This window comes from Erythrolamprus reginae, chromosome 4 (assembly GCF_031021105.1).
Source record: "Erythrolamprus reginae isolate rEryReg1 chromosome 4, rEryReg1.hap1, whole genome shotgun sequence".
Lineage (NCBI taxonomy): Eukaryota > Metazoa > Chordata > Lepidosauria > Squamata > Dipsadidae > Erythrolamprus > Erythrolamprus reginae.
The window spans coordinates 234,300-256,391 of NC_091953.1; the positions used below are offsets into that span (position 1 = coordinate 234,300).

At 62.6% G+C, this 22,092-nt stretch overlaps 2 protein-coding genes across 7 annotated transcripts; both read left to right on the top strand.

The window, feature by feature from the left end:
• Nucleotides 1-753: 753 nt before the first annotated feature.
• Nucleotides 754-6,927, top strand: LOC139166138 (FH2 domain-containing protein 1-like). Its single transcript, XM_070749342.1, has 10 exons — nucleotides 754-1,601; nucleotides 2,721-2,782; nucleotides 2,860-2,962; nucleotides 3,062-3,147; nucleotides 3,223-3,323; nucleotides 3,493-3,563; nucleotides 3,659-3,766; nucleotides 5,396-5,466; nucleotides 5,605-5,884; nucleotides 6,171-6,927. Exons 1-10 carry the CDS (start codon nucleotides 1,209-1,211, stop codon nucleotides 6,750-6,752), a joined length of 1,857 nt encoding a protein of 618 aa, XP_070605443.1. The 5' UTR covers nucleotides 754-1,208; the 3' UTR covers nucleotides 6,753-6,927.
• A 343-nt stretch (nucleotides 6,928-7,270) lies between these two features.
• TRIM3 (tripartite motif containing 3) lies at nucleotides 7,271-21,609 on the top strand. 6 transcript variants are annotated; one of them, XM_070749338.1, is made up of 12 exons: nucleotides 7,328-7,410; nucleotides 11,569-11,723; nucleotides 14,916-15,156; nucleotides 15,349-15,500; nucleotides 15,611-15,791; nucleotides 16,007-16,730; nucleotides 16,830-16,933; nucleotides 17,018-17,185; nucleotides 17,476-17,644; nucleotides 18,278-18,348; nucleotides 18,648-18,788; nucleotides 20,508-21,609. In XM_070749338.1, exons 2-12 carry the CDS (start codon nucleotides 11,593-11,595, stop codon nucleotides 20,658-20,660), a joined length of 2,235 nt encoding a protein of 744 aa, XP_070605439.1. In that variant the 5' UTR covers nucleotides 7,328-7,410; nucleotides 11,569-11,592; the 3' UTR covers nucleotides 20,661-21,609. The 6 variants fall into 6 exon arrangements, with proteins under 6 accessions (XP_070605440.1, XP_070605442.1, XP_070605439.1 ...); XM_070749337.1 differs by lacking the exon at nucleotides 7,328-7,410 and adding an exon at nucleotides 10,920-11,066; XM_070749339.1 differs by having other exon boundaries at nucleotides 7,271-7,410; nucleotides 16,007-16,933.
• Nucleotides 21,610-22,092: the final 483 nt, after the last annotated feature.

Below are 22,092 nucleotides of genomic sequence, written 5' to 3' on the forward strand. Positions count from 1 at the left end.
GGTCCGGGCTAAGGGGGGGGAGGGCCATCCTGGGGGGGATTTGGGACAGGAATTGGGGTGCCAGGATCTTGACAGGCTGCAGGGGCCTCTCTAGGGCAGGGCCCCACCGCTTCTGCCCAGCCCTTGGACCCACTACTCCCACACAGGTGGGGGCCCAGCATCCTCCTCATCCACCAAGCCCTGAAACCTCCCAGGGCAGATCCCCCCCTCCCTGTGCGTGTGTGTGTGTGTGTGTGTGTGAGAGAGAGAGAGAGAGAGAAAGCACAGCAGCCCCTCCACTCCTGATCCCCCCCTTTGCAGCCTCTAGCTGCCGCCAGCCGCCCTGGAACCCTTCTTCCTCCCGGATCTGGACGGAGCCCCCACCTCTCCGGGTTTCTCTCTCCTGGGGGAGGGGTTGCGCTTCTCCTCTGGCAACGCCTGCACCCGTTGAAGGTGCCTCGTGACCTTATTGCTTCAGCCAGTGGGAGACACAGACTGGGCCGTTAATCCGGAGGCTGCTGCTCTCTAGGGTGCCCTGCCTCAATCACCCGATCTCCTCTGGGTGGGGGGAGAGGAGGAAAGCAGGCCAAGGATGTCAGATCAACAATAAACGGGGGGGGGGACGCTGCGTTTATCCCCCACCCCCATCTTGGAAACCTCCCTTGCTCTGACTACTGCAAAGAGCAACCTTCACTGGTTGTCTTGTAGAGGGTGGGTTGATTCCACAAAGCCCCCCCCCTTCATCCCCCACCCCATGGCAGGACAAGAAGCAACGGGGGGGGGGGCTGGTGAAGCAGAGAACGGAGGAGAAGTTGACCGTGGAATGGCTTCTTTCCAAAAGTTGTGGGTGCTCCGACCCTGGAGGCTTTAAGGGGGAGTCCGGCCGCCGCTCTCTTCCGCCCCCCGGGGCTACTGCGGCCTTAAAGGAGCCTTGGGCCTTACTCACCGGCCAATCCCTCGGGTAGCTGACCGTCCGAGCCGAGACCAGAAAGGAACCGCCTCCCGAAGGCCGCGGCTGTGCCTGTGCCTCCCCGTCGAAGAAGGGCGCAAGAGGTCCCCGCCCCGGGAACCGCCCCGCCCCGCCGCACGGAGAGCGCCGCCGCCTTTGCGCTGGACCCGAGCGGAGCGACTCTTGCCTCGCGGCCCTTCGCCTCAGCGCCCCACCAGCCCTCCTCCGCTGCCCTCGACGGCGCCCCGGGCCCTCCTGCAGCCACGCGTCCCCGCGGACCATGGTGGCGACTCCCGAGGGCGCCTCCGCCGTGCCCTCGCCGCAAGAGTGGACGGGGCCGGGACCGCCGCGCCTCTCAGCCGCTTCGGCCCCTGCTTCCCCCGCAGGCCCTTCGCTGCTACTGCCGCCGCTGCCGCCGCCGCCGCCGGCCCTGAGCCTGGGCGACGCCGGGGTCAGACCGGTTGAGGAGCCCTCCGCGCGGCGGCCGGTCCGCCTCCGGAACTTCAACTGGGAGGCCATCCCGGCCGAGCGCATCCACGGGCGCCCCAACCTCTGGACGGCGGCGCGACGGCGTGGCGACTGGAGCCCCGACTGGCGTCTGCTGGAGGAACTCTTCGGGCAGCGGCCGGACCCGGCCGGCAGCTCCCTCCGAGCCGTCCCCGCAACTGAGCAGGTGAGGGCGGGCGGAGGCTGCTGGCTCTTCCGACGGCCGCTTCCTGGCCGGCTCCCCGAGCGGGCGCCACACGCAGAGCGGGGCAAGGTCGAGCCCGCCGGGCGGGGGAGGGGGGAACGGCGGGCCGGCACCTGGGTCTCCCCGGCCAGAGAAAAGGGGAGGGGGTGTTGGGCGGCGCCGACTGCTCTCCTGCCCGCCCCGAGACCGGTGGCGACCTGCTCACTTTCTCTCCCCCGCCCCACTGTGCCCAGAAAGAAACCGGAAGGGCTTCTCAATGCAACGAAACCTTTGAAAGGCGCCATGAGCCCCCCGCTGCCCCCAGAAAAGCCCCGTTGCGCAGCCTTCGCGCCTCTCCCGCCGAGCGGCCCTTCTTCAGGCAGCTGGAGAGAGTAGTGGGGGGGGGGCGCTCTTTTGTCCTCAGAAGAGTTTTGTCAGGTGGAGCACGGAACCTCCCCCAAATGCCTGGCAGCTTAGGGGAACCGGAGTCTTCTCTAAGGTGGAGGGCCAATTGGTGTCCCACTGGCTGGATTGAGGCTGGTATGCTCCCCCCACCCCCTCCGTCTACCCCCTCCCTCCACGCTGGAAGGCCTTGGAAACCCAGGAAGGGTTGAGGTGGGGGAGGGGGAGACACCTGAAGGACCACGTGAGTTCTAGGCTCCTCTGACCAAGCTGGGAGGTTCAGCAGAGGGGATCCCTCTCCCCCCTTCCGCCCACAGCCACACCCCCAAAGGTGCAGGAGGGCCAAGACTTTGCCCCAGCTAGGGGCAGGACAGCAGGAGGGGGAGGGCATGAGTGGGCACTCACGGACGGACAGACGGACGGACGAAAGCCTGCTTTCAGCGCAGGGCAGTTCTTTGGGGGAGGGGGGACTTGAAGGAGCCTCTTGGGGGTCTCTAACAAGCTAGTCGCTGAAGGTGGGCAGCCTGGGGGTGAGGCAGGCATCTGTGCAGGGAGGGGAGGGTGGGGGCCAAACCTCTGGGGGCCCCTGTGGCACCAGAGATGGCACTGAGCAGGGGGGGGTCCTGCAGGGCGAGGGGAGAAATGGGGAGTCCCTGCCCCCAAGCTCTTTTCAAGAGGACCAGAACAGCCCCAATTCCTTCCCCTCACCTCTATTTTTAGCCCCCCCTTTTGGAAGCCAAGAAAATCCTGAACCTGGGAATCTTCCTCAAGCAGTTCAAGAGGTGAGGGAGGGGTGGGGGGGCAGAGGGAGCCCAGGTTTGGGGGGGGGACAAGCCACGAAGAAGCTCCCCCTCCCCAGGCCGGTGGAAGACATCGTGGCCGACATCCACCGCGGCTCAGGAGAGTTTTACGGGCCGGAGAAGCTGCTGGAGCTCTTGAAGATGCTTCCTGACGGGAAGGAGGTGATTGGGGGGGGGGGGGGTTGGCTCGGGGTGGGGGGGGTGGAGGGGCTCTTTCCTCCCCCCTTTGCCAGATTCACGGCTGGCGTTTCTCCTGGGAAGGTGGAGAAGCTGGAGTCTTTCCAGGGTGACCGGAGCCGCCTCTCGGAGGCCGAGGCCTTTGCGCTGCTTCTGGTCCAGGTGCCCAGGTGAGGGGGGCGCGGTCTGGGCAGGGAGGGGGCCCCCTGCTGGACAGCCCCCACAGCCCCCCCTTTGTCTTCCAGCTACGGCCGCCGCCTGGAGCTCCTGGTGTTGAAGCTGCAGCTGCTGCCCCAGCTCAGCGCCCTGCAGTCGGCCATCCAGACCCTGACCAAGGCGGCCTTGGGTGCGTGGGGCTGGGGCCCCTCCCTCCTCACCCCCTCGCTCCTCACCCCCCACCCCAGCAGGGGATGCCATGGCATCTATGCGGGGAGCATCTGGGAGAGGGAGGGGCCCTGCAGGGGGGGCAGCGGCTGCCCTCCCCCTTGTGCAGCTCACCCCCTCCCTTCCTGCAGAGCTGCTGGGTTGCGAAGAGCTGCATGACCTCATTCTCCTGGTCCTGAAGACGGGGAACTACCTGAACGAGGTGCTTTCTGGGGGGGCACTGAGGGGGGCACCTGGGCAGCCTCGTGCGGTGCAGGCGCATGACTCCCTTTGACCCCCTCCCTCCCCCTCCCGCAGGGGGGCTACGCCGGCTCTGCCTGTGGCTTCCACGTCTCCTCCCTCCTGAGGCTGCCAGACACCAGGGGCAACCAGCCCGGCATGGACCTCTTGCACTTCATGGCCTTGGTGAGGATTTTGGCCTTGGGGGGAGGGGGGAGGGGCCACACAACACAAATCTCAGCCTTGGGGGGGGAGGACAATACCCCCCTCCCTCCGGAGGAAGCTCTGCTGTGGCCGCCTTGAGAAGCTGCTCCAGGAGCAACCAGGGCCTTTAGACTTGTCTGCACTTTCCCAGCCCCCTCCAAGCGGTTGACCCCTTCCAAGAGAGCCCGCCTCTTTTGCCCCCAACCATCTGGGCCCTCATTTCACCCACCTCGGAAGGAAGGAAAGAAGGAAGGAAGGAAGGAAGGAAAGAAGGAAGGAAGGAAGGAAGGAAGGAAAGAAGGAAGGAAGGAAGGAAGGAAGGAAGGAGGGAAGAAAGGAAGGAAGGAAGGAGGGAAGGAAGGAAGGAAGAAGGAAGGAAAGAAGGAAGGAAGGAATAGCAATAGCATTTAGACTTATATAGCGCTTCCTACTGCTTTCCCAGCCCCCTCCAAGCAGTTGACAGTGTCCGCCTCTTTTGCCCCCAACCATCTGGGCCCTCATTTCACCCACCTCGGAAGGAAGGAAAGAAGGAAGGAAGGAAGGAAAGAAGGAAGGAAGGAAGGAAGGAAAGAAGGAAGGAAGGAAGGAAAGAAGGAAGGAAGGAAGGAAAGAAGGAAGGAAGGAAAGAAGGAAGGAAGGAAAGAAGGAAGGAAAGAAGGAAGGAAGGAAGGAGGGAGGGAAGAAAAGAAGGAAGGAAGGAAGGAGGGAAGGAAGGAAGGAAGAAGGAAGGAAGGAATAGCAATAGCATTTAGACTTATATAGCGCTTCCTACTGCTTTCCCAGCCCCCTCCAAGCAGTTGACAGTGTCCGCCTCTTTTGCCCCCAACCATCTGGGCCCTCATTTCACCCACCTCGGAAGGAAGGAAAGAAGGAAGGAAGGAGGGAAGAAAAGAAGGAAGGAAGGAAGGAGGGAAGGAAAGAAGGAAGGAAGAAAAGTAGGAAGGAAAGAAGGAAGGAAGGAAGGAAGGAAGGAAGGAAGAAATAGCAATAGCATTTAGACTTATATAGCGCTTCCTACTGCTTTCCCAACCCCCTCCAAGCGGTTGACAGTGTCCGCCTCTTTTGCCCCCAACCATCTGGGCCCTCATTTCACCCACCTTGGAAGGAAGGAAGGGAGGGAGGGAGGAAAGAAAGAAAGAAGGAAGGAAGGAAAGAAGGAAGGAAGGAAAGCAGGAAGGAAGGAAGGAAGGAAGGAAAGAAGGAAGAAAAGAAAGAAGGAAGGAAAAAATAGCCATAACATTTAGACCTGCTTTTGCCAGGGAGGGGGGGGGGCACAGCTTTCAGAGCAGTTTTCCTGGCCTGGGACCTGGTCATAGAGCCCCCCCCCCCTTCCCTGGCACTTTCTCAGGCTCTTTGTGAAACTGGATGTGGTTGTCTGGCAGATTTTGGGAGGGGGAGTGGTAGGTGAGGAATGGCTCAAATGCCTCCCCCAAAACCGGTTCCCTCTTCTAACCCATCCCTTGGGACCGGTCCCATTGTGGGCTCAGCCAGAGGATGGGCTGGAATGAGGATTCAGAGAAAATCTTCCTGGGGCCAAAGAAGGGCCCCCCTCCCCACTCCCGGGCTTTTCCCCAGGGGCCCCCTTTGGACCAGCCTTTCCCTCCCCTCCAGGAGGCCGAGAGGAAGGACCCCAGGCTGCTGCGTTTCCCCCAGAAGCTCCAGCACGCGGCCCCTGCCTCACGGTGAGGAAGGCAACTGAGGGGAGCCAGTGTGTGTGTGGGGGGGGGGGGGAGAAGGGGAGGCTGGACCAGCACCCACCAGCAGGGCAGCCCCTGGGCCCCCCCGCCTGCCCGCCTGATGGCTGCCGCCCTCCTTTGCAGGATGGATGACCAGGAGGTGGTGGCGGAACTGCAGGGCCTGGAGCAGCGCCTGCTGGCAGCTCAGGGGGACCTGGGGGCCCTGGGCTTGGAGGGCCAGATGGGGCCCTTCCTGCAGGAGGCCAAGGCAAGACTGGGGGCCGTGAAAGCCGACCTGCAGGGCCTCCAGCGGGCCACGGCCAGCCTCTCCGACTTCCTCTGCCAGGAGCCCCAGGACTTCCGCCTGCCCGAGTGCTGCGCCATCGTCCAGACCTTTGGGGAGCGTCTCCTCGCAGCCGTCCAGGCAGGTCCAGCTGCAGTAGGGCGAGGGGGGAGGGGGCATCTGGTTCCATCCGGATCGGACACACCAGTGCCACTGACCGGCCGGCCCTAAGCACGGTGCAGAAGCACAACCGAGGCAGGTGCGAGGGAGGGGCTGCACTCCCATTGGTGAACCGGTAGGGAAGGGAACCCCCCCCCCCCCCGGTGTCCAGCTGGCCGTGGTGTGGCTGCCCAGGCATCGCAGATGCCACCTGGATGGCTGGGGGGTGGCGGAATTTGCTCATCTCCTCCTCCCGCCCCACACACAGGAGAACCAGGCCCGGGAGGCCGCCCTGCACCGGGAGCAGCAGCAGCAGCAGTGGAGGCATCAGGAACAGGTCAAGCAGAAGCGACGCTCCACGGCCACCTGCTCCTCCGGAGACCCCGGCCTGCAGGGCCTGGACCTGGACCTGCTGGTCCTCTGGATTCCCTCCTCTGGCCGCCGCAGCCGTCCAGCTCGAGCTGCTCCTCCTCCTCCTCCTTGCCCCCCCGCAGGGAGCCCCCAGGGGGGGCGGGAGAGGCCCCTGAACCTCCACCGGCGCCACACCCTACCCCCTGGGCTCTCCCCTTGCCTTGAGGCCCCCTGCACCCCCTCGCCCCCCAGCCGTGGCAAGGAGCCCCCCAGGGGTTTGGGCCAGAGCCTCCAGGCCCTGCTCGGCAGCCCCCTGCCCTCCCGCCTGGCCTCCCCCTCCGCCTCTCCCGCTCAGGGTCCCCATTCCTCCTGCAGCCCCTTCCGCCTGCCCACCCTCTTCCAAGCGAGCCCCTCCTCCCCCGCCCCCAAGAAGGTCTGCAGCCTGGTGGGATTCCTGCGTCGCCTGAGTGGCGGGGAGAAGCCCCGCAGCCCCTCCTAGTCCCAGGCTGGGTCCCAGATCTAGTAAAGGGAGCAGCTGTCCCCCTGCGCCCCCCAATCCCTCCTGTACAACCCCCCCCCCCATACGGGCCTGTTTTAACCTCCTCTTGCTTCCCTGCCTTGACTGGTATTAAGTGACCACTTTGTTTATGCTCAATAAACCTTTTTCTACTCGCTCTGCCTTGTCTGATCTGAGCTCCAGACCCCCTGTGACAGGCTCCTGCTGCAGGCCCCTCCTTCCTCTGCCCAGGGCTGCTACCTGGTGGAACAAGCGTTCTACTCCACCACGACCAGGAAGCTTGGGGGAGGGTCCCGGGAACCCCTTTCCAAGGCCACACAGGCGGGACCTCAACACCCCGAGTGGCCCCTGAAGCACCCGCCTCCGCCTTCCGTGCGGGCGCCGGGGAGCCTTAAGACCAGCCACAGCTCGGGGCCCCGTCGGCCTGGCCTGGAGCAGCAGCACGGCGCACTCCGCCAAGGGGGTCCGGCAGGGAGCGGCGGCGGCCTCTGCGCCAGGGGAGGGCTCGTCCGCGAGGAAGCCGGCGGCGGGGCCGGCCTCGGCAGGGCGGCGTCTTCCGGGCTGGCGTCCCGAGAGCTGGAGGCGGCGCCGGCACTGCCTGTGGGCTACCTGTGGCCTCTCGCGGCGGGGGCCCCTGCAGGTGAGTCGGCTCGGGACGCGTGGCTAGCTCTCTGCCGTGCCAGTGAGGCACGGCGCCGGGGTCGTCTTGCCCGGGCTGCCCCGCCGGATGGCTCGGGAACCGCAGGGGGGGGGGGGGTAGGAGGGCGGGCGTGAAGCCCCGACCGCACGCGCACCTTCCTCCTCTTCCGCGGGCGGGCGTGTTCGTGGCCCCCCTCGGCGGCGCTTCTAGCGGCGGGCCCCCGCAACAGGGGCAGCGGCAGCGGCGGGTCGGCCGTGGAGCGGAGGCCTGGGGCCGCGGGGCAGGTGCGCGGGTGGAGAAGGCGCACCAGTCGGGCCACATTCCCGCCCGAGGCCGGGCACCTGCAGTACGAGACCGGCCGGGAGCGCGGCCGCTCCTTTCGTCCCCTGCGGCCCGAAAGCGCCTCCCAGGCCGGCAAGGCAGGTTCGGAAGGGATTCCGAGAGTCCCGCTCTGCGCCGCCCGCGAAACTGGAAGGCCGACGGCCGAGGCTCAGCCTCGCCTCCGGCTTCGGAAAGGCGGCCCCACCCCGCCTGTTGGAGCACTAGTTGGGCTGCCCTCCCGCTGCCCCAGACGGGCGCCCCACGTCGCAAGTGAGCCCTCGCGCCACCCCCGCGGTTGGCGCGGTTGGTTCGGCGTCTTTTCCAGGCGAGCGGGGCGATTTCTCTCTCTGGCTTTGCTGCTGGTTGTCCCCCGCCGCCCCCTTCCCTTCTCCTCTCCCCGGTATAAGCACCTTTTGCAGGGAGGCTCCGCGGCGGGAGTCTGAAGGCGGCAGTCCAATGGCTCTTCCGGCCGGGGGTCCCCGGTGGGGCCTTTGTCCCGCGGTTGAGTTGCCCAGGGAGCCGCTGGAGGTTTTTCCTTGCAATTCTGAGGAATCTCTTCCAGGATCAACGGCGCTAATCCTCTTCCTATCTTCCTTCTTGAGTCTGCAGCTTTGGCTTCCCGAGAGGGTCGCAGGAAGGATCCGGACCTGCCCGTGAGCCCCCCTCTCAGGCCCCCTCTTCTCTGTGGCTGCTCCATCCAGCGCTGGTCCCTTCGGGTGGAAGTTCCCCCTCCCTCCTGACAGTGGTTGGGCTGAGCAAGCACCCCCTCCCCCCTCCTGTTTTGGGCACCAGCCTCCCCGGCTGCCAGCGGGGAGGGGGGGCGCAGAGTTTTCCCCCTTGCAGTGTTTGGGCAGAATGATAACCGGAAATGTGACTGCCAGACCTGGGCAAAAAGGGCTCAGTTTGTGTGTCTTTCCTTTTGCTTTCTTGTGGGGCTCCTAAAGTGACTTTGAAGAGTGCTTTTACTTTTGATACAAGGGTCCCTCTCTTCCTCCGGGGCTGTCCAGCACCTAATGGGGGAGTTTCCCCTCTAGAGGGGAAAGAGAGTGGAGTCTGTTTCTTTGCCTCTATGGTCAAGTCCGTCCTTTCTGGCCAAGTCATCATCATAGCCGACTCTGGGACGGGAGCACAGAGATAATGGCTTGTTCTCGCTTTTCCTTGTTTTGTCACCTCCCGAACCTGGCTGTTACCTATAAGCAGGTGGGATTAGGATCTGATACCCTTCCCGGCTGATTCAGAGGGTTGGACTTGAACCCAGAGCTCTGCGGGGAGGGCTTGGCGGGTGTCAAGGGAGGCAGGCCAGCGACCTGAGCCCCCCCTCTTCCTGCGTCCTGGGCGGCTACGCACTGTGTGAAAGTGCTTCGGAGCCAGGAGCACATCCTTTTTGTGTGTGTGTGTGTGGGGGGGGGGGCTGCTGGCCTGGACCGTCGGCAAAGGAGGCAAGGGAACTTTCCCTCTCTGAACATGCTAAGCGTTTCTGGGTCTCCACTGAGTGTCAGCGCCCCCTGGTGGCCATGGGACGCTAACAGAGCCTTTGAATCTATCTATTTAGTTCTGTCCTGCCTTTATTGCTTTTGTGAACAAACTGCCTAGGACTCACCTGCTGAGGGGCATTGGGCAAAGTGAGAGAGACTGGCCCAAAGCCCCCTTCTTCCAGGGGAGAAACAGGGCGGGGGGAATATTGCTAAAGGCTTTGGCCTCTTACCACGTAGCAAAGGGTGGATTGTTCATGACTGTTATATGTTTCTAACCTAACTAGTTGGTGTAAGTAAGTCTCATCTTATATCTATCCATACAAGGGCTGAATGCGATTCCGTCAGCAACACTTAAGGCACCCAACCTGTCCTTGATTCCCTTCCTCATTAAATGGTCGGCTGAGATGCCTCTGGGATCTCGGCAAAGGGGGGCGCTGGATGGGGAAGAGGCTCCAGGATAGGTTTGAGTTTAAGAGGGAGGGGGCACCTGGCCCTTGTGATTCTGGCACCTGCTGCTTCTGTCCCGAGAGCTGGATCACCACCAGCTTTCAACGGTTCCTCCACGTGCAGATCGTTCCCAGCAGCAGGTTTTAGGCCCAGCCTGGACGCTGCCCACCGCCAATGGCCCAAATGGGCGGGAAGCCATTTAATAGCAGCGTGAAGAGCAGAGGGCCTGGTAGGCAGTTGGGCTTCCAAGGCTCGTGGGGGGGGCGCAGGAGGGGGTCAGAGGCTCCTCAGTGGAGGGAGGGCCACCTCCAGGCAGCTCAGCCCCACATGGCAGTCAGTGGGGAGGCCTTTCTGGAAGGGTGGGGGGGGGGGAGGAATGCTTCTGATTCCCCTGAGAAAACCCTGGGAGGTCTTGCCCTCTCTCCCCCCCACTCTGCCATTCAACGTGGGTGGGGCTTGGGTGGGGGACACAGGGGTGTGTGGGCATTGCAGTCTGAGGCCTGGTCGCGTGGCCAGAGGGCCGAGTCCAATGCGGGAGATGCGCCCCACCAAGAAGCCACAGGATTCTGCCCACCACCAACACCACCAAAGTGCTGTACACAGCCTTGGGTGTGCAGTATGTGGGGAGGCACAGCCCTGGGCTTCCTGGCCAAGGAAAGGCCCCTCCCCATTGGCTGGAACAGGAGCAGGGGCCCATGGGGCTCCGATCCCGAGGATGGGGGGGAGGCCTGCCCCCCATGCGACTTCCATTCTGGATCGCCAGACCTGGGGGGCTGAAGGGAAAGGGGCCCAGAAAGAATTCCTGGGGGGACTGAGTGGGGTGCCCTACCCATTCACCCCCTGCCTGCAGTAGAGGGTCCCTCGCAGGAGCCCCTCCGGCCCCCAGAAGCGCCGCTGCTCCTGCCACGCCCCCCCAGCTCTGGTACTCTCTGACCAGATGCAGTTCCTATGGCAACCGCCATCCTTCGACTCTCCCTGCAAGGGGGGCGGCGGAGGGTCTTTCCCCGCGCGAGCCGGGCGGCCTCGGAGGCGGGAGCGGGTCCGCGTCCCCCGCTCGCTTCTCCCCGCTCGGGCACTGCGGAGAAGGCGCAGCTGCTGCGGCTCCGAACGGGCTCGGCGGGCGCGACCATTCGGCGGCGGGGGAGCGAGGCGGGGCTGCGCCGCCGTCCCGCCTCCTCGGGCTGAGCGAGAGGGGCGGGCGAGGGCGGCGCCGGGCCGGCCGCGAAGGTCGTCGGGCGCGATTCGGCTCCCGTCCCCCCCGCCGCCGCCAGCAGTGGTTCGCTCCGGCCCCGCCAGCAGCCGAGGGGATGCGGTGAGGCGCCCGGGAGCGGCATCGGGCCCGCCGAGGGAGAGGCGGGCTGGGCGCTCCGGACGCCGTTGGTGCTGACGCCTGCCGGCCGGGCAGCCCTCGCGGTGAGCGGGCGGCCGGGCGGTCCCCGGCTTGGAGGGCGGCAGCGCAGGCACCGGGGGCGGGGGGGGGGGGGCTGTGGCCGGCCGTCTCCGCAGAAGGGCGTGGCGGGGGGGGAGCGTCACAGGACCGGCCGCCTTCCCGCCGCTGCCCTGCTTCCCTCCAGGGAAGGGGAGGCGCCGCCGCCGCCGCGTCCAGAAGCCGGAAGCCCCCAGCGGCCGCCCTTTCTTCGGGGCCGACGGGCGGGGCGGCGTTGCGCGCGGTGGGGGGGGGGGGCGGCTGGGTCCAGGGCGGCTGGGTCTCCGCGGCGTTGCAGGGGGGCGGGCGGGGGGGCGAGGCGAGTGGCGCGGCGCATGCTCTGGGGGAGGGAGGGGGATGCGGCTCCGCGCTGTGCCGCCTCCCGCGAGAGGAAGCCCTTGGGCGGAGGGAGGGAGGGCGGCCGTCCTGGCTCCTTCCCGTGCGGCGGCGCTGAGGGCCGAAGGGCCGCTTGTCTCTTCCCGAGCACAGCCGCCGCCTCCCGCCGCCCCCGCCATGGCCAAGCGCGAGTCCAGCTCCAGCCCGGTGGTGCGGCAGATCGACAAGCAGTTCCTGGTGTGCAGCATCTGCCTGGACCGCTACCACAACCCGAAGGTGCTGCCGTGTCTCCACACCTTCTGCGAGAGGTGAGAGCCGCGCCCCCCCCCAGTCCCTCTGCCGGGCCTGACCCCCCTCCGGGCTTAGGGGGCGCCCGGCCGAGAGCCGCGCTGAGCGGACCAGGAAGGGCGCGAGGGCGCTGCGGGGGCGGAGAAGCGCTTCTCCTCCCTGCCCCCCCCCTGCAGCAGCCCCCCCCCCCTCAGCAGCCACTGCCGGCGCGGCACTTGGGCGACTCTGCGTTTCTCTTGAGGCTCTGCGGGTGTGTGACCGTCTCAGAAGGATGGGGGCGGGGACACAACGGGCCCACGTAGATTGATTGACCCAAGGGCCCTCCTTGCTATCGGGGGTCCCTGGCCTGAGATGCTGAGGGTCCTTACGGGCATCTGAAATATTAGAGGCAGAGAGTTCCCTTTCTGGGGATCACTGGCTGCCAGCAATTTGGCAGATCGTATCCCAGTAGGCTCCAGGTTGACTCAGCCTTCCCGTGGGTCAAATGAGGACCCAGATGGTTGGGGGCAATGTGTGCCCACTCTCTATGAACTGCTTAGAGGGGGCTGGAAAAGCACCAGGAAGTGGCGTAGGAGGCTGAGAGCTTACAGTGCTCTTGCAAGGGGCTCGGAGCCCATTTCGGCCCCAGCAAGTCAGTTGAAATCAGCCGTTGGAGTCGGAGGACCTGAGGGGGGGGGGCGCTTAAGCAGAGACCCTTCGCCCTGCAAGGGAGTCCAGACCAGAGTAAGGCCGGGAGTCCCGGCTGTCTGTCTTGTCAGGGCAGAAGCGATCCTGGCAGGGTGGAAACTACCGCTGGGTGAGATCATCCAGGGGCCTGGGGTGAGGTATCATCAGTATGCCGATGATACCCAGCTATACATCTCCACCCCATGTCCAGTCAACGAAGCAGTGGAAGTGATGTGCCGGTGCCTGGAGGCTGTTGGGGTCTGAATGGGTGTCAACAAGCTCAAACTCAACCCAGACAAGACGGAGTGGCTGTGGGTTCTGCCTCCCAAGGACATTTCCATCTGTCCATCCATTACCCTGGGGGGGGGGATTATTGACCCCCTCAGAGAGGGTTTGCAACTTGGATGTCCTCCTTGATCTACATCTAAATTGGAACACCATCTTTCGCCTGTGGTGAGGGGGGCGTTTGCCCAGGTTCACCTGGTGTACCTGTTGCAGCCCTATTTGGACCGGGAGTCACTGCTCACCGTCACTCATGCCCTCATCACCTCGAGGTTCGATTATTGCAACACTCTCTACATGGGGCTGCCTTTGAAGAGTGTTTGGAAACCTCAGATCGTGCAGAATGCGGCCACGAGAGCCATCGTGGGGCTTCCCAGATCTGTCCATGTTTCTACAACACTCCGCAGTCTGCATTGGTTGCCGATCAGTTTCCGGTCACAATTTAAAGTGTTGGTCATGACCTATAAAGCCCTTCATGGCATCGGGCCAGAATATCTCTAAGACCGCCTTCTGCCGCACAAATCCCAGCGACTGGTTAGGTCCCACAGAGTGGGTCTTCTCCGGGTCCCGTCGACTAAACAATGTCGTTTGGCGGGCCCCAGGGGAAGAGCCTTCTCTGTGGCAGTCCCGGCCCTCTGGAATCAACTCCCCCCGGAGATTAGAACTGCCCCTCCTTGTCTTTCGTAAATTACTCAAGACCCACCTGTATCGCCAGGCATGGGGGAACTGAGACACCTTCCCTAGGCTTTTATATTTTATGTTTGGTATGTATGTGTTGTTTGGTTTTAAATGATGGGGTTTTATATTTTTTTTCTCTTTTAATATTAGATTTGTTTCACTGTAACATTGTTTTTATTATTGTTGTGAGCCTCCCCGAGTCTTTGGAGAGGGCGGCATACAAATCTAATAAATTATTATTATTATTATTATTATTATTATTATTATTATCCACACACACATACACCCGCCCCACCTTTCACACCCCCAAAGACCCTGTGTGTGTGTGTGTGTGTGTGTGTGTGAGTGTGTGTCTTTCTGAGCTGTTCTGTTGGGCTTTGCGGCTCTGCCTCCTCCCTGACAAGGTCACTGCTACAGCCACCGCATAGGCAGGCTGCCAGGTCCCGAAAGGTCCCCGAGTGATCTTGGAAGGGATCTGCCTCCTGGGTGACCCAGTCGGGCTCTTCGGCCAGCGCTAACCTCTGGGGCCCCCAATGCTCCCCCACTCTCAAGGGGGCTCTTTAAGCTCCGCCCAGAAGCAAAGAGGGGGCCAGCCTTTGGGCCTCCCATGGGTTGGACTGTGCTGGGCATGTTGTCCACTCCAGGCTGGTGCTGAGCTGTGTTGGTCTGGGGCAGAGGTCAGAATGGGCCCCTTGCTTCTGCCTTGGCCAAAGCTCCCCACCCTCTGTGCTCTGACTGCTGGCCAGAGGATGCTTCTGCACACACAGGGGACAAGGGGGGGCATCTGAGAGCCCCCCCCCCAGGACTCAGCCCTCCCTGGAGCTGCACCCAAACCAGTCGCCTGGTCGGTCGGTCGTGGGAAGGGGCTTGAGGGCTGCTCCCCTGGTGCAGTGCTTTGAAGACAGGCCCTGCAGGGCAGAGGGAAGAGGGGTGGCCGAGGCGTTTGGGGAGATGCTTGCGTGGGACCCACCGCTGGCCTGGCAGATGGTCTGGGCAGAAACGAATAGGGGCCGCTTGCTGCATCTCCTGAGCAGAACGTTGCCCCGCCCTCTGAGGAAGGGAGCCCACTTCCCTTTGGCCAGGCTGACCATTCCATCCTGGGTGGAGCTTGAGCAGGCCCATGGCTCTCTTCCCACCCCACGCTGCCCACCAGAGAGCAGCTTTCCTTGCCGTCAGCCAAGGCCCGGCACCGCTGGGCTCGCTCTCTTCCCGGCACGGAAGCCCGAGTGTGTCCAGGTTGGTCCTCTGCCAGGTGTGGCGTGACCTTGTGGGTAGGCACCGTCTTCTGCCACGAAGCTGCAGCTTTGTTGGGGGTGGCTGCAAGGAAGAGGGGACCACACGAGGGCTGGGCCGGAAGTGTCGAGCCGGTGGGCAGACGGTGGCGGTTCATCAAAACCTCTGCTGCTCACAGCTGGAAGAGTCGGAGCCCCAAGCATAGGCCCAGCATGGTGGGGGTGGGGGGCTGGGGGGGTGGAAGAGGGCGGGCTGGCTACTTGGGGTGCACCCCCCTCATACACTTGGTCTCTTTGAGGGCCGCCTGCCAAGGTCGGGTGCTCGCCTTGACGCGTCTTTGCCCCCTCGGCCAGGTGTCTCCAGAACTACATCCCTCCGCAGAGCCTGACCCTCTCCTGCCCCGTCTGCCGCCAGACCTCCATCCTCCCGGAGAAGGGGGTGGCCGCCCTGCAGAACAACTTCTTCATCACCAACCTCATGGAAGTGCTCCAGCGCCAGCCTGACAGCGCCGGCCACGAGGACGCCATCGCCATGCTGGACTCCGCCGGTGCTGTGCCGGGCAAGCCGCTTTCGTGCCCCAACCACGAGGGGAAGGTGCGTGTGGGCGGGGTCAGTGGGAGGGGTCCCTCCTCTGGTTCTCCCTGGCCGATGGGTGGGACCCCACATCTCCACTTCCTTTCCAAAAACCCAAGGTGGGGGCCAAGGGGCCAGTCCCCAGGGCAGCCATGCTGGCTGGGGATTGGGTCTCAAGGGCTCACCAGCCCTAACTCCCCCCCCCACCCCCAGACCATGGAGTACTACTGCGAGGCCTGTGAGACGGCCATGTGCCACGAGTGCACCGTGGGAGAGCACCGAGAGCATGTGACCGTGCCCTTGCGCGACGTGGTGGAGCAGCACAAGGCCTCCCTGCGCCAGCAGCTGGACGCCATCAAGAGCCGGTAGGACCTGGGGAGGGGGTACAGGTCCAGATGAGGGGGTGGGGTGGGGGTTTCCTTTGACTTTGCCACCACACAGCTCAGGGTCCTGAGGGCTCCTGCTTGTCTCTCAGCCTGCCACAGCTGGCCGCAGCCGTGGAACTTGTGTCTGGAATCAGCCAGCAGCTGGTGGAGCGCAAGAACGACGCGGTGGCTGAGATAGGGAGCACTTTCACTGAGCTGGAGAAGGCGCTAGGGCAACGCAAGGGGCTGCTGGTCCGAGACCTGGAGGCCCTCTGTGGGGCCAAACAGAAGGTAATCCCAGAGGGCTGAGGAGGTCTCCCCCCCTTGCTTCCTCCCACAGCCTGGGAAAGCACACGGTGGAGAGGCTCCTGGTGCTTTGGCTCTGTGGGCCGAGCCTCCCAGGCCTGGTGGGGCCGTGCAGGGACTCTCCTGCTCCTTGGCTCCTTGGTGGGTGGCTTGTGGGGGTTCCGGCTGGGCCAGGCTGCACCTCTTCTTCCCTGGCTCAGGTGCTGCAGGCCCAGCTGGAGGTGCTGTGCCAGGGCCAGGAGAACATCCTCAGCAGCTGCAGCTTCACCGAGCAGGCCCTGGACCACGGCTCAGAGACGGAGGTGCTGCTGGTGAAGAAGCAAATGAGCGAGCGGTTGAGCGAGCTGGCCAGTCGGGAGTTCCCCGAGCAGCCCCACGAGAACGCCCAGGTGGACTACGTGGTGGAGACCGAGGGCGTGCGCAAGTCCATCCTGAATCTGGGCGTGCTGCTCACCACCAGTGCCATTGCTCACAAGACGGTGGCAACCGGTGAAGGCCTCCGCCATGCCGTGGTGGGCCAGGCCGCCTCGCTGACCATCACCACCAAGGACAAGGATGGGGAGCTGGTGCGCAATGGCAGCGCCTGCCTGCAGGCCGAGGTGGTGGCGCCTGACAGCTGCGCCCTGGAGCACGAGGTGCAGGACAACAAGAACGGCACTTATGAACTGCTCTACACACCACGCCAGGAGGGTGACCACGTCCTCTCCATATGCCTCTATGGGCAGCCCATCCGCAGCAGTCCCTTCCGGGTCAAGGCCGTCAAGGCCTCTGATGTGCCCCCCTCCCCAGATGATGTCAAGCGCCGCGTGAAGTCTCCCAGCAGCGGCCACATCCGTCAAAAGGCAGTCCGCCGGCCCTCCAGCATGTACAGCAGCGGCAAGAAGAAGGAGAATCCCATCGAGGATGAACTGATCTTCCGTGTCGGTCGGTGCTTGGGTGGGACGGAGGGCAAGAGGGTCACCGTACCGCCTGGCTGGTTTGGTGGGCCCCTCCTGACCTCACGGGGTGCCCCTCTCTTGACAGGAAGCCGGGGCCGGGAAAAGGGCGAATTCACCAACCTACAGGGCATCTCCACCTCCAGCAGCGGGCGCATCGTGGTGGCGGACAGCAACAACCAATGTGTGCAGGTAGGAGCAGTTCCTCTGCAGGCGCCAGGGTGGCTGCCCAAGACCCCTTCACAGGCACACTCTCCCCTCCCCCCCACCCACCAGGTCTTTTCCAACGAGGGCCAGTTCAGGCTGCGCTTCGGCGTACGGGGACGTTCTCCAGGACAGCTGCAGCGCCCAACTGGGGTCACAGTGGATCTTAACGGTGACATTATCATCGCCGACTATGACAATCGCTGGGTCAGCATCTTCTCCCCCGAGGGCAAATTCAAGGTGAGCCTCTGGGAGGCAGACGCGATTTGCAGGTCTCTAGAGCAGTTTCGTTGGCTTTTCCCCATCCCGCCAGACTGCCCTCTGCCTTTGCCCAAAAGAGGCCCAGTCCTCTGGCTGACCCGGTTCACGTAGGCCAGATTCCTGTTCTCGGTGCTTGGAGCCGCGAGTGGGTTGTGGGGCTTGTGTTGGCCCACTGATCGGCTCTGCAGTGGGGGCTGGGAAGGCTGCTCTGAAGGGAGTTGGGGGTGTGTGACGTCCAGTCGTTGATGCCCTTCTGCCTTCCTCCCCAGACCAAGATTGGAGCCGGGCGCCTGATGGGCCCCAAGGGTGTGGCTGTGGACCGCAACGGGCACATAATCGTGGTGGACAACAAGGCGTGCTGCGTCTTCATCTTCCAATCTAACGGGAAGCTGGTAGCCAAATTTGGGAGCCGCGGCACTTCGGAGCGCCAGTTCGCAGGTGCTCCAGGCCGTTCCCCTCTTTTGCCTCAGGGCCAGCTGGGAAGGGCTGGGAAACCGCTCTCTTGGGGCCACCCTTGTCCTGCGTGGGGCATCGGGGGAGGGAGGTGCTCCCTGCCTCCTTCGTGTTCGGGCTGTTGCCTTCCGTGGCTGCCCACGGGCAGGTGGGCCCTTCCCGAACCCTCCTCCGGTGCCTGGAAGAAAGACCCCCTCTTGCCAGCCTTGGAAGTGATGGAAATGTCAGGGCAGGCAAGGGCCGGGTTTATGCCCCCAACTGGCCCATCCCCCAAAGCGGAGGAAGGGTTGGCCAGGGGTCTGCTCTGCCCGCATTTCCGCAGCCGTTCTCTGGACGCTGAGCCTGGCTGGACTCTCCTGGCTGCCTTTGTCCCAGCGCTCCCTCTTGCTGGCTGACCCGGAGCCTAAGCTGGCTATAAGCCTTTGCAAACTTGAGCTGGACCAAGTACACTTTGGGGGCCGGTTGTGGGGTGGAGAAGCTGGAGCGTGTTCTCTCGTTCGTTCTCTTCAGGGCTGGGGAGAGTGGCCGGCCTCTGATCTTCAGGCCCTTCCCAGGGGCTCATTCGTGCTGGGCCCCTCTGCTCTTCCTCACCTCCTCCCTCCCCTTCTCTTTGCCCAGGGCCACACTTTGTGGCTGTCAACAACAAGAATGAAATTGTGGTGACCGACTTTCACAACCACTCTGTGAAGGTGAGAGGGAACCTGCCCCGTCCAGGTGGCCTTGGGGTCCAGGAGGGCAGCACTGCAGTTGCTGTGAGGAAGGCTTGCCTCCCCCCCCCCCCGAAGGCTTCCCTCAGTTCTCCCTGCTCCCCCCCCGCAAACGTCCATGGGTTGAAGGTGGGGCTGGGTGGGTGAGGATTCTTGGGCTCCATCGGCTATGGGGAGGCTCTGGGCTTGCTGGGGAGGGCTAAGCCAAGCCCGTCCTTTGCAAAATCACCCAGCCGGCAGCTGGAGGCCCCGGGCCAAGCCCCCTCCCTCCCTCTCCTCAGGTCTACAGCGCAGACGGAGAGTTCCTCTTCAAGTTTGGCTCCCACGGTGAGGGGAACGGGCAGTTCAACGCTCCGACGGGTGTGGCGGTGGATTCCAATGGGAACATCATTGTGGCCGACTGGGGGAACAGCCGGATCCAGGTGTGTGATGGGATATCTTCCTCCTCCTCCCTAGCAGCCAGTCTGGGGGCGAAGTCCAAGAACACCTGACGCTTTCTGGGGGGGGGGGTTGCAGAGGTCAGATAAGCTCTTCAGTTGCCACTAGAAGCGTGGCTGAGCCCGTCCATCAAAGCAGAGGCTGCCAGTCGAGCCCCTTGTCTTCCAGGGCCCCCAGTTAGGGGTTTCAGCTTTTAACAGGAGATGTTCCTGAGGATTGGAGAATGGCCAGTGTTGTGCCTATCTACAAGAAGGGCAGTAGAGAAGAAGCTGGAAACTACAGGCCAGTTAGCTTGACATCAGTTGTAGTTAAAATGATGGAGACTCTACTCAAAAAGAGGATAAATCAGCACCTAAAAAACAATAACTTATTGGACCCAAATCAGCATGGCTTTACTGAAGGCAAATCATGTCAGACTAATCTCATTGAGTTCTTTGACTATGTCACAAAGGTGTTGGATGAAGGTGGTGCCGTGGATATTGCCTACCTGGACTTCAGCAAAGCCTTTGATACGGTTCCACATAAAGAGCTGATGGATAAATTAGTGAAGATTGGACTTAATCCCTGGATAGTTCAGTGGATTTGCAGCTGGCTGAAGCGTAGACATCAGAGAGTTATTGTTAATGGCGAGTATTCTGAGCAGAGACAGGTTACAAAATGGGTGAACATTGCAGAGAGGCGGTAGGGAAAGCAAGTAGGATGCTTGGCTGCATAACTAGAGGTATAACAAGCAGGAAGAGGGAGATTGTGATCCCGCTGTAGAGACCGCTGGTGAGACCACATTTGGAATATTGTGTTCCGTTCTGGAGACCTCATCTACAAAAAGAGATGGATCAAATTGAACGGGTCCAAAGACGGGCTACAAGAATGGTGGAAGGTCTTAAGCATAAAACGTATCAGGAAAGACTTCATGAACTCAATCTGTATCGTCTGGAGGACAGAAGGAAAAGGGGGGACATGATCGAAACATTTAAATATGTTAAAGGGTTAAATAAGGTTCAGGAGGGAAGTGTTTTTAATAGGAAAGTGAACACAAGAACAAGGGGACACAATCTGAAGTTAGTTGGGGGAAAGATCAGAAGCAATGTGAGAAAATATTTTACTGAAAGAGTAGTAGAGGCTTGGAACAAACTTCCAGCAGACGTGGTTGGTCAATCCACAGTCACTGAATTTAAACATGGATAAACATATATCCATCCTAAGATAAAATACAGGAAATAATATAAGGGCAGACTAGATGGACAAGGAGGTCTTTTTCTGCTGTCAATCTTCTATGTTTCTAAGTTTCAAGTGATCCAGCAACCTCCTTCCAATGTCCCTATGGGATCGAAGGCAGGGACTTGAACCCTTGGCTGGCTCCCAAGGGTGGTACAACTGCTGGTGCTCCTGCTGTGCGGCCCTTCATGCCCGGGTGTGGCCAGTACATGGCATGGGGTTGCTCTTTTGCCACTGGTCAGCCACACCCCGCTCCTGGAACGTGGTCTTCAGCCCCTTGTTCCCGGCTGGTGGAAGGCCCAACGCGGACCGTATCTGAGGGAGGGGAGGGGCTCCAGCCCCCAATTATTCTTGTTATGCTGTCCCGCCACGTGGCTTTTGAGATGGAGTGACAGAAATTGGGCCCCGGAGTCCGTGGGCAGGGAGGGCCAGCCGTGGGGGCAGTGCCGCCTCCCGACAAGCGTTCAGGGCCCCCTCCTCTCTTCCAGGTCTTTGACAGCTCGGGCTCCTTCCTGTCCTACATCAACACCACGGCAGACCCTCTCTACGGGCCACAGGGCTTGGCGCTCACCTCGGACGGACACGTGGTGGTGGCCGACTCGGGCAACCACTGTTTCAAGGCTTACCGCTACCTGCAGTAACCCTGGCGGTGCAGGCTGCGAGGGGGGGTCCTCTCCAGGTCCCTTCTGGCCCGCCTGCTGGACTACGCGCTTGGGGGTGGGCTGGCCCTCTGGGTCCTTCACCCCACACCAGGTTGGGGGCTCTGGCAACTGTATGTGAAGGTGCCAACAGCCACAATGGCAGCTACCCAGCACTGGGAGGGCTTCCAGGGAGCGAGGTGGGGGTCGGTCCCATAGTCCCAAAATCTGAGCTTTCCCACAGGGACGGGGAAGGAGCCCCCACCCCGTGGGCATCACCTGCAGCTCTCGCTTTTATGGCTCTCGGGGGGGGGTGTCTTGCCCGAGCCTCCACCCCCAGAAATAGGAATCCCTTGGGGTCTCCCAGTTGCCTTTCTGCCCCCCCCCCAGTGTCGCTTCCCTTGTTTTTTTCTGCACTTTATCATTGCCCAGATAGGGGACAAAGTAGCCACCCCCTCTTAGCAGAAGGCCATCAGGTCACCCAACTGCAATGACTGGGGAGGGTGGACCAGAGACCGTTTCTGCAGCAAGGCTTCGTGTGGGGGACCCGGATGGCTTCCCAAGGGCTGGGACTGGGGGGCTGCAGAGAGGAGGCTAGGCCTCGGCCATGAACGGGGCATCACTTTATCCCTCCCCCGTCTCCATTTCCTCTGGACAAAGGAGTCTGGTGCCCTCCCGACATGGAGCCCCGAGGGGAGCAGCCAGAAGCCCCATGGGTGGGTGGGTGGGGGCTTTGTGGGTGGGGAAGAGCCACCATGCACAGCGGGAAAGGGAGGCGGCCTCGGCTTTCCCAGCCCTTTGGAAGTGCTCCCCCCTGCAGGACCCACCTCCTCAGCCGGGTCTCCCTCCTGTCCCCCCCTGCTTCCTACACGCCCCCCCCTCTTTGGCTGAGCAGAGGCAGCCACCTGCTAATGGAATTATGTACAAATAATAAAAGTATTCTGAAAATAAACATCCTGTCCAGTGTTGGCTGCTCCTTGCCCCAATGGCCACAGCTACCCCCTGCAAAAGCCCTCCCCCCCTCAGGACACAGCGTGCACTGCTGGGACCCCAGAAAATGGTGCCCCTCCCACCTGCCCTGTGTGAGGCTCCCTGCCGCCTCTGCCTGCCCCTCGCGATTCCACCTGCCCCTCTTGCAGGCCCTGGGCGGTGCACAGCGATCAACACCACAAGAGCCGTGTTTCCACCGCCTCCCTCCCACGTGGCCCTGCCAATTGGCCCTGCTTGGCCGACGGGACCTGGAGAAGGCCGGCCCTGCGGGTTCCAGTCAGTCGGTGGGAGATATGGGGCAGAAGAGGGTCCCGTAAATTGTTTGGTCTGACGTCATACAGGGCTTTATAGACCTTGAATTCTGTCCGGACACCAACTGGGAGCCAGTGCAGCCCACAGAATGTTGGAGTTATGTGGGTGTGTCTGGGCAGACCCATAACGTGGC

Excerpts from the sequence above, each read along its gene's own strand:
- LOC139166138 (XM_070749342.1), top strand. The coding sequence starts at position 1,209 with ATGGTGGCGACTCCCGAGGGCGCCTCCGCCGTGCCCTCGCCGCAAGAG. Across the intron at positions 2,783-2,859 it reads TTCCTCAAGCAGTTCAAGAG|GCCGGTGGAAGACATCGTGG; the intron begins GTGAGGGAGGGG and ends CCCCCTCCCCAG. Across the intron at positions 5,467-5,604 it reads CACGCGGCCCCTGCCTCACG|GATGGATGACCAGGAGGTGG; the intron begins GTGAGGAAGGCA and ends CCTCCTTTGCAG.
- TRIM3 (XM_070749336.1), top strand. The coding sequence starts at position 11,437 with ATGCGGCTCCGCGCTGTGCCGCCTCCCGCGAGAGGAAGCCCTTGGGCG. Across the intron at positions 16,934-17,017 it reads GCAACAACCAATGTGTGCAG|GTCTTTTCCAACGAGGGCCA; the intron begins GTAGGAGCAGTT and ends CCCACCCACCAG. Across the intron at positions 17,186-17,475 it reads CCCCCGAGGGCAAATTCAAG|ACCAAGATTGGAGCCGGGCG; the intron begins GTGAGCCTCTGG and ends CTTCCTCCCCAG.